Raw genomic sequence first — 9,625 nt, forward strand, 5'->3', positions numbered from 1 at the left:
ATTGTAAAAAACGCATATATATTTTTTTTTTTAAATAAAGCAAAATATACCTGGCAGCGTCTGGCACGAGAAAAGAGAGTAGGAAGCTTGTAGGGCCAATGTTTATTTTTCAGTCGCGTGAAAAAAAACAGATTACATTCCTTAGAATATCCGTCAAAATGCGTAATATTTTTATTTCTTATAACCGCAGCTACGTCTGCGTCCTCTTGCTCGCTCAAACTTTCGACCTTTAGATCTCACGTATGGTTTCGTGTGAGAATGTGGAACGCCAGGCGCCAGGCCGAAGTGCTTAACGCTCTCACGAGCATTGCGCGATCCCTGCATCAGAACCGTGCGTTTTCCAGTTGGGGCACGTAACGCCAGCTGATCGAATGTGATAATCTCACCACCTCCTTTCAAGATGCGTGCCCTAGCTCTTTCGGTTACGCGCAAAGCACATACCTACAAAAGTCATCGCGTAAAGCAAATCTATCTAATAGAATTAAGCGATCAAGTTGCAGGATTTAAATAATTTTATTCATGCAAACAATAAATCATTTTCAAACAAAATAGCAATAGTACGTTCTCGGTTAACTTACCGTTAGTTTAGGAACTTGAAAGATCCTAGCGTCATCAGTGACACTGCCAACTATCACGGCCACGCAGTTCTCCCGTCCAGGTTTTTTCATAAACCTGACAATCCGTGCCAGTGAAATTGGTGGGCGATGAATTTTGCTCATGAACAGTCTTTTCAAAATAATCTTGTTGAATTTTGAGTTTGTTCGTCTCGCCAAAAACCGATACAGCTGTAACAAAGCATCTGTTAACTGTAGTGCTAATTAACTTATTATTTTTTTATTTTATTTATAAATTTCATAAACATACATATGGGATATTAATTGTTAAAAATTTATTCGCAAATTTTAATTGCAAAATATAATTGCTACTACAAAGGATTGTGGAAAGGACATGTATCAACCATAATAATCGCTCTTTTACGTTGAAAATAAGCGAGATAGGATAGTTGAACAAATGTTTTTTTAGCGAACATTCAAATTGAATCAGATCTAGGAAAGATCCGACACAGAGTGCAGCTCGCAATCGATCAGTCATCCGCGTAAAATTTATTTCAATACAACCGATGCGTAACTAGTATAGAAGGGTCCAAGACAAAACGTTTGTATCACATGTAACCATACACGAAACTTAAGTTCGGAAAGAAAGTGAGGTTAACCTCAAGATACCATTTGCAAATGACAAACACACGTTGTCATTAACAAAATTTGAGCAACGAATGAACTCAAACGTATCTACGTAACAATTTGATATTTTGTAAAGACGCAATCGATAGTAAAAAATACAGAAAAGGATTTACCTTGACGAGGAGCCGTAGATACACATCCTGCGACTTGGGCTCCGTTCGCCGCACTTTCCGATCATGCTTATGATTAATGTCGATACCCTGCGAAAGAAATTATACGTTGTTAGTAAAATACAAGTACCTTATCATTCCGCAGTCACGTTCGTTCGTCGCGATTAGCAAGCAGAGACGTAATATTACTCGATTTTTTAATCGTATCAAGAACCACCGAGCCTTCTTACCATTTCGACAAACCGGAAGAGAAACTAAAGAACGACGACCATGCGATCGGTGATGACGGAAACGACAGAGGGCGGAAGCGTACAGACGCCCCTCTCTGTAATGAAGTTCGAATTATTACATTGGTCTGACTGGCGTAGTAACGTGGAAGGACTGGAAGGTGACGCTATGGCGAAAAAGCGTTGACGATCGGGAGTCAGGTAGCCGCTTGTTCTTTGTGCATGCGCCGTTTGCCGGTATGCCGTGTCATGCCGCGCGTGGTCACTAAAGTCAGTTGACTGTCGCCGTTATTTCGTTTACGCTTTCGTCTGTGAACTAAAATTTCCCGTGCTTACTCGACGCTCGACATCATGGCCAGCCTGCTAGATTTGTGCGAGCGATATTTCGGTGCACGTAACTTTTACGACGTATTAAAAATACCGAAGACTGCGAATGACAAGCAAGGTAAGTAAACCGATGTTGCGGATTCGCCGCGGTTCTAACCTCCTAGCGTGCTTTCAACCTTTGAACTTATTTGTTCACCATAATAACGCTGTTTCCATCGGCAGTTAAAAAGGCTTACCACAAGTTGTCGTTACTCGTTCATCCTGACCGAGTCGAGGAAAATATCAAGGCCGAAGCAACTGAGAAGTTCAAGGTTCTGGGTAGGATACATTCTATCCTTAGTGACACTGAAAAACGCAAAATCTATGATGAATCCGGCCAGTACGACGAGGAGAGCGAGGAGGTCGTGATGCGGAACTGGGCAGATTATTGGCGATCGTTATTTAAAGAAATAACTGTTGAAGATATCAATAATTATGAGAAAAATTACAAGGGCTCAGAAACTGAGATTAAAGATCTTAAAAGGGCATACATGGACAGTCAGTTTTTGTATTATTAATATGTATACAATTATAAAAATTCAATCAAGGCATATATTTCGTTTATACATAATTATATATATATTTTTTTTTAGGTAAAGGAGATATGGATTATATCTTAGAAGCTGTTCCATTTACAAATTGTGAAGAAGAGCCCAGACTACATTCCATAATTGAGGATCTCATAAAGAGTGGTGATGTTCCAGAATATACAGCTTTTACTAATGAAAATGATAAAAAAAAGCAGCGTAGGAAAAGAAAGGTAAGATATTTTTTTATTTTTATAATTGTATTGTAAAGATTGTGATAAAAGAACTATAAAAAAATTTGCAAGAAAGCTTAAAAAATATCTTATTAAAAAGATTTCGATGTAATTGATATAATTGTAACTTTAAGATGTCTTGAAATTTTATAAATTATAATTTTTGCAAGTTATATTTCGCGTTTATGGTATTTTTATTTTAATATTTAGATATATTGTTTTAAATTACGTTTACAAGCTTATTATATATTTTATATAAAATCTGATATCGTAAAAGCGACTGTTATCCGTTTTATTAAATATTTTTTTTGCGCTTTCTTCAGGATTTTTCTACAGTATCTAATTAAGAGGAAAAATTAATAGAAGCACGCAAATCGTTGTACAAGTAAAAAATTACTACGAAAAACTCTGTTTCTTTACACGCCGCAATTTGCCTCGCTATTACTGCTCGAAGTATCGATGCTTGACCGTGATCGACCGTGTACGATCGTACCGCGAATTTTAAATCACGTTAGCACATTCTCGCTAAATGTCACTTCAACAGTCCTTTAACGCCCCGCCGCTCTATTTTCAACCTTCTCTATTTTTACCGATCGGCTGTACAGCTTGACGAGTGGAAGGTAGTAGGAGGAATAGAAGTAACGCTAGGAGGGGAAGGTCTGGTAAATAAGTAACCTACGGGTGCGAGAACTGCTTCAGTCCGCGTTACAATTAGTTCGACCGTTTACCTCTAATCATAAAGCACGAACGAAAGATCTCTCACGCGATCGTAGTTACACTTCGCATTATTTAATTAACGAAATGAATGTAATACAAAATTGTTGCTTTGACGATATTCGTCGGTATCATTAATTGAAACGAATAGCACTATTTCGCCCATAATTCATAACACGTCAACTCGCGAGATGGATAGTGCCGCGATTTTAGTGCTATTTGCCTTGCTAATCGCGTTCGTCGGCAATGCCGCAGCATCATGCAAACAAGTGGCGAACGAAGACATGGAGGAATATTTTTGCGAGGGTGGCCATCCCGATGACTTAATTACCGTGCCTATAACAACCATGAAGCTGCGAATTTTGAAGATGCCTCTTGGTAGAATATCCGCCGACACGTTTGCTAGATTCGGCGAGAATCTCTGGGTGTTAAGCTGCTCGCATTGCGAGCTTACCGACATCGATGCGAACGCTTTTCGACGACTCGTCAATCTTCAGCAGCTTAGCTTGGACAGCAACCATTTAACTACTGTCAAAGCGTCGTGGTTCGAGGGTTTGAACCTTTTGACATTTCTTGATCTCAACTACAACGACATACGTGACATTGAAGACGATGTGTATAAAAATTTACCCGGTCTCGTGGACTTTAGGATTTCAGGAAATCGACTGCGATGTCTAAATCTGGCGGAAATGACACATCTGACGGAGCTGAAGCGGATGTTCCTCAGCGAAAACTCTGAGTTTGCCTGCCCGCACGCCGTCAGCAAGTTCCTCGAGGATCGAGGTGTCGGTTTTGAGCAAGATCCCGAATGGAGGAGACTCGCTAGTGATATCATCGACGTTCACGTGCCGCCGACATACGTTGAGGAAAACAGAGAAATCGAGCCGCCGTATCACGTATTGCACTCTGATAGAAAGCCACCTTTGGAGGACGCAGAAGGACCTTTTGCAACGAGAGACAGAACGTTTTATCCAAATCATGTAGAAACGTATCGCTCGCGCCACAGAAAACCATCAACCACGACCGCCCGCCCGACGACGTCAAAACAAGAAGGATTACCTGTCCCACGAGTGGAGCCGATGTATCCGAATACAAGACCTTTGGAACCGTTGCCGCCGCATCAAATGTCTTATCCGTACTCAACACTGGAAACACCAAGAGTCCCGCCCTCGGATTATATCGAGTCGTCAGAATTACATGCACGTCTTCCGACTATTTTACCGCCATTGCCACGTCCGATGTACGAAACGACGCCTCTGCCAATATCTCCTGTGATACCAATCAAGCCGAATGATATTTGGTCAGTGAGTACTGGCAAGCCGCAGCAAATGGAAGAAGTTCTAATAAATCCGCCGCGTGAAACGATATTGTACCCCACGTATCCGTACCCTACGGAGAGATCACGAGTTGTTACGACGGAAGCTTTAGATGAAACGGCAGGCGAATCCGGGAGATCATCACAGAGCACTGTAACGTACCCTTTGTACGCTACGACGTCCGTCGGTCTGGACAGAACGTCACAAGGATCCATTCGTGTAACGTACCCATCGTTAGACGAGTCGGACGTAATTGATAAGACTTTTCCCACCATGGGTAAGCGTCCGCTAAAACCACATTTGGATATGCACGATCCACAAAAAATGATCGTTGAAGAGTCATTGTCAGAAACCGAGAACGACGTTTTCGTCGCCACTAGTCGTCCTGGCGAATCTGATCAATCAAGAGGCACGACATCCGGCGTGCATTACGTCAGGCCTTCGCCACCGGATTTGATCTACTCGCCGGCAACGGGCGAATTCTCTCAACCTCCGTATTACGAATCGACAGTCACCGTGCATCCGCCGTTGCAAAATTATCAGGAGAATGTTACGGTTATTCGTCCGCTAACGACAACGAACAAGCCCGATTGTCCGCAAAATTCGGCATCGAAGATCCAGCCGGCTGCTGCGCTGGTGACGTTAATTGTCATCGCTATGCTTGGGCATGCAGCCGTGGAAGAAATTTAGTTTCGAGCGCGCCTCATTCATCATTCAGATTGGCGGGACAATTTGCGCGACGTAAATTCTAACATTATGCGAAAGGAGAGAAAATTGAACCGAGATTCCGCCGATCTACGAAACATCGTGTTACCTGGACCTCCGAGAGCGCGCATTTATGTATTTAATATTTTAACATTTCCTCATAGCTATCGAGCATTTCCCCAAAGACGCTTTGTAGAATTATTAACAAGATGCAGACAATTAGCGAGAGTGGTCAAGACGGATGAAACTTTCTTTGAAATGAACTTAATCTCGCGAGAAACCTCATTCTCTTCGGAGACGGCAAAGGCAGCTAAAATTGACGCGTAGGTATCATGTGGTTAATTAAAAAAAAAAAAAAAACAGTTATTAAGACAAATTAATTCTAACAATTAATTTTATTAATAATTATAAATTATGTTTAAAATTCCACCGTCACGTTCGCGCTGGGAAGAGCGGAAAACGCGGGATTCTGACTTTGCCAGCTTTTTTTAAAACTTTTATTAAATGCTAAATTAATATATTCCCAGGGAAAATTGCAAAAGCCGCTGCTAAAGTTTATCAGCTGCACGCTAACTAAACTTAGCGAATCTTTGATCTCGCGATCGAACGCAATTTCGTTTCTTGGAATCACTCGGGGCGCGGCAACATGTTGTAACATTCGTGAAGCGTTTGCCAAGTGGAAAAGCCAACAAAGCGGGGTGCGCGCGTGTTGTCTCGCTGGGAAACGATTTTAATTGCAATTAAGCGACGACTAGGTCGCCGTGTGGTAATGAAATAATTACGAAGTGTCATCGTTCATATCGCGCGATCGCGATCGTTACGTAACGACCTCGTAACGACTCGCTCGGGACCGTTTTGCACAAACGCGTTAAATATACGCTCAAAGGCGTCACTGTTAAGAGTCAAGTTCGCGCGGCAGCTTCCGTCATTCTTCATGCAACAGGTGCATCTCTGCACCAGAATCCGCCGAGGCTGGCCGCGCCAGCCGGAGAACGGGCCGAGAAGTCGAAGGGTAGAGCGAGAGAAGACGCGAATCTTCTCGTGTGGAAATCACTTAAGCGGCCTTGAATAAAGCGTTAATAAAGCGTCCCGTTATAACGAGAAGCGGCGTTTATCTCCGTAAGATGATCTTCATCGGGTTCGAACAGTCGTGCGGCGTGTTGCATTTCCGCGCACATGTTTTTGTCAAGAGCATCCCCGCTCGTTCGATCCGATCGAGCGAACTTGAGAAGCCGCGCCAATCAATTCTCCGTTGGATTCCATACTGGTGACACACAATCGCGTTAAGTATCGCTTCGCGCCATCCGTGACCGATGTCTATCAATTATTTAACTTCCTTGAGACGTTTTGCGATATCACGATCAATATAGACCTCGGGCCAGACCGCGCTCCCGCAAGGTCGCGGAAAAACGGTTTCCCGTCGTTGACTCGTAGACGGACATGTGCACGTGTTGACGGCCTCGCAGATATTTGGCACGCTCCGGAAGAAGGCGAGAGAGCCGTCTGAAAATATTTTATTTACTCGTAAAGCAACGCCTATGCGTGCGATAGCTCCCCGTCTCGCGATCGACGCGATGGACAAATTCATCTTACGAAACTGACAGATATTATTTCTTCGAAGCACATGTTTTTTCCGCTCGTTACTTGCATATCTCGTTCAGACAACCGGGAGAGTTCTTCTTCGGCAGATAAGATCTCGGGCTGCTACAATGATTGTTATTGACGCGGCGAGAAGTAACATAAGATCTCTTCGTTTTTAACCGCTGACGAATCTCGTTGCTTTGCGAGCTCGGTACAGTCAGAATCCCGTTGTGCAATGCAACCGGCATTAGGTGGCCAGCGTTAGACGTACTTGCCAGAAATTATAAATAACGGAATTTGTTCAGCGGCGGATTATGGAGTAGGTCACGCGCGATATGAAGCGTCATCGACGCTTATGTACCCCGGAGGTAACTTGGCGCTACCGAAAGGGAAGGCAGCCGCGAAACTTCGAAGAGGCGTGAATGCCACGGGTTGAATTCATAGAATGCTGCGTTCTCTAGAATTCACGTTATCGCGATGCGAGCAGACACGCCGCTTGCATTCTTACGTATGTCGATACTGCGTATTAAGACCCAGGTCAATCCAAGTCGTGTTTGTGAGGGACATTCATTTTAATACGCTCTGACCATCGATAAGATCGATGACCCACTTGATATCCGAGGTATTAAATTTCTCAGGGAGAAAAAAAGCGGGCCTGGGATCGTTGAAACGTGAAGTCGCGTTACGTCCAAATGCTTATCTTGAGAAGCAGCGCGTGCCGCATTTTCGAAATAGAAATGTGTAACGTCGAACTCGCGTCATTCGCTCTTGTTACGAACGGGCTGCAATCAATCTCGTTAATAGAGAACACGCTTGTGCGTCTTACTAGCGGGATTACTATCTGCGCTAAAAAATCTCTTCCCTTCTGCAGCGAGTCTGGATCAAATTATCAATTTAAACTGAACGCTTGGTAAGCTCTTTAGGCCGACAGTAAACAGCCATCGACTTCTCGTGTTAATTGGTCTGATTGATTTCTCTGATTGCAGTGGGCTAAGGAAGCAGCGGAAGCCGAACGCTTGGAAAAGATGTTGAAGATCGAGAATGAGGAAAACGCAGCCACCAACGATCTCGCGCTGGTGATACAGAATCGAAATAAGGCACGCGCTAATCAGTCGGACAGTTTCTTCGACTCTCTGATCGACAAGTACGCGAAAAAGGCTGAAAAACCCAACAAAAAGAAAGCTTCGCCCTTAAAGACTACGAAGAAGACTAAGAAGAAAACGTAGAAATAAGCTGAACTACTGCGCATTTGATGTCACGTTCACTTTCACGTCTTCAAAACCTTTTGTTAATATTAAATCGCTAAGTACGGTTTCACTATCAATTTTTATGTGAACAAATGTATTTAATTTTTATATAATTTATTTGAAACATTTATTAAATCAAAAGAACTAATCTGGTTCGATCTAAATGTCGTCAATTATCGAGTTAAACTATCTCTTGATAAATGTGCACAATAGCATATAAATATTGTACACTTTATATAAGAAAATATCGTAATTTATGACGAATTTTATGATATGATAATACCCCCGAAACCAACGCTTTTGTAAGTTTTTTTCATCTAGAGTATGCGAAATAATATACTTAAAAAACTTTTTTTTTTGTAACTCCTTATATGAATTTAAAATTTAGTTTATGTCAGAACTAGAGGTCGAAAGTAAAATAAGATCTAAGCTTTATACCCTAATTACAGTTACTCGTTTATCGTTATAGATCTATTAAATTAAGTATAAAATACTGCCACACAATTACATAACGAGTCTGACAATTAATTTAGTTGTTTAGTACATTTGCACTCTACATATTGGTGTATGCATGATGAAATCAATATCTTCATGATCCTTCACCCAAGCTTTACTACTGCTTGCTACGATAATATTCTATACGCGCTCGTCATTGACAGTTTATAAATATTTTATGAGATGTACATGCATAATATGTTTGATAGTAAGAAAAAAAAGTAAGAGCAATGACGTGCGCAAAATTCACACGTTGTAATACTATTAATATTTATTAAAAGGTACATTAACAATCAAATAATTTTTAATTCTCAATTACAATTAAACAAAAACGGAAATGTAATTATGCGTTCGTGTAAGAGATTGAAAAAGTCGTTTAAGTTGCATTTTATCCGAGAATAAAACCTTTTCCACCACTTTTATTACCCGCGGGTTCTTACCATATGGCAACTCGAGCTTTTCGCTGTGGATTAAGGATAGCGCTAGCAGTGGGAAACTGCGCTTTGACTTCAAACACCTGCTTGCTCACTATATACACTTCTGTTATTTTCTGAACATTTTCAGAGTCTCGGCGCCGAAACCTTGGGATTAATACTAATATATTATTTTGTTTATTTTAAATTTCTCAACCCACCATTTTTATTTAATTGTGATTGAGAAATATTATATATTCGATTATTAATTGTATCAAAATTTAATTGTATTTGCTAAAGAATGTAATTTATTGCGACGAATTCGCATTCGTGATCAGTTGTTTATGTGCAAAGAGTTCTTATGAACATTTTTTACTTTCCTGAGGATAGTTTCTAATATATTTATTCATCAGTTATATTCTTTTCTCACTTAGATCAAATTGAATGAAT

At 41.3% G+C, this 9,625-nt stretch overlaps 2 protein-coding genes across 4 annotated transcripts; one reads left to right on the top strand and one right to left on the bottom strand.

The window, feature by feature from the left end:
* Positions 1 to 87: 87 nt before the first annotated feature.
* Rpl18 (ribosomal protein L18) lies at positions 88 to 1,720 on the bottom strand. The gene is made up of 4 exons (XM_070668836.1): positions 1,582 to 1,720; positions 1,355 to 1,441; positions 579 to 785; positions 88 to 441 (listed from the first exon to the last, which is right to left on the bottom strand). Exons 1-4 carry the CDS (start codon positions 1,582 to 1,584, stop codon positions 172 to 174), a joined length of 567 nt encoding a protein of 188 aa, XP_070524937.1. The 5' UTR covers positions 1,585 to 1,720; the 3' UTR covers positions 88 to 171.
* Positions 1,721 to 1,785: 65 nt separating this feature from the next.
* Positions 1,786 to 8,795, top strand: LOC139109599 (dnaJ homolog subfamily C member 9). Of its 3 annotated transcripts, XM_070668797.1 has the most exons (4): positions 1,786 to 2,023; positions 2,128 to 2,442; positions 2,538 to 2,704; positions 8,007 to 8,795. In XM_070668797.1, exons 1-4 carry the CDS (start codon positions 1,930 to 1,932, stop codon positions 8,244 to 8,246), a joined length of 816 nt encoding a protein of 271 aa, XP_070524898.1. In that variant the 5' UTR covers positions 1,786 to 1,929; the 3' UTR covers positions 8,247 to 8,795. The 3 variants fall into 3 exon arrangements, with proteins under 3 accessions (XP_070524898.1, XP_070524897.1, XP_070524896.1); XM_070668796.1 differs by lacking the exons at positions 1,786 to 2,023; positions 2,128 to 2,442; positions 2,538 to 2,704 and adding exons at positions 2,761 to 5,762; positions 7,892 to 7,930 and having other exon boundaries at positions 8,007 to 8,146; XM_070668795.1 differs by lacking the exons at positions 1,786 to 2,023; positions 2,128 to 2,442; positions 2,538 to 2,704 and adding an exon at positions 2,761 to 5,762 and having other exon boundaries at positions 8,007 to 8,148.
* Positions 8,796 to 9,625: the final 830 nt, after the last annotated feature.

Source organism: Cardiocondyla obscurior, linkage group LG18 (genome assembly GCF_019399895.1).
Source record: "Cardiocondyla obscurior isolate alpha-2009 linkage group LG18, Cobs3.1, whole genome shotgun sequence".
In the NCBI taxonomy this organism is placed as follows: domain Eukaryota; kingdom Metazoa; phylum Arthropoda; class Insecta; order Hymenoptera; family Formicidae; genus Cardiocondyla; species Cardiocondyla obscurior.

What these genes read in the sequence shown, in the direction of transcription:
- Rpl18 (XM_070668836.1), bottom strand. An exon ending in ATCTACGGCTCCTCGTCAAG is followed by an intron (nt 786 to 1,354) that starts GTAAATCCTTTT and finishes GCTTTGTTACAG; the next exon opens with CTGTATCGGTTTTTGGCGAG. An exon ending in TTCAAGTTCCTAAACTAACG is followed by an intron (nt 442 to 578) that starts GTAAGTTAACCG and finishes TGACTTTTGTAG; the next exon opens with GTATGTGCTTTGCGCGTAAC.
- LOC139109599 (XM_070668795.1), top strand. Translation starts at nt 3,610, where the DNA reads ATGGATAGTGCCGCGATTTTAGTGCTATTTGCCTTGCTAATCGCGTTC.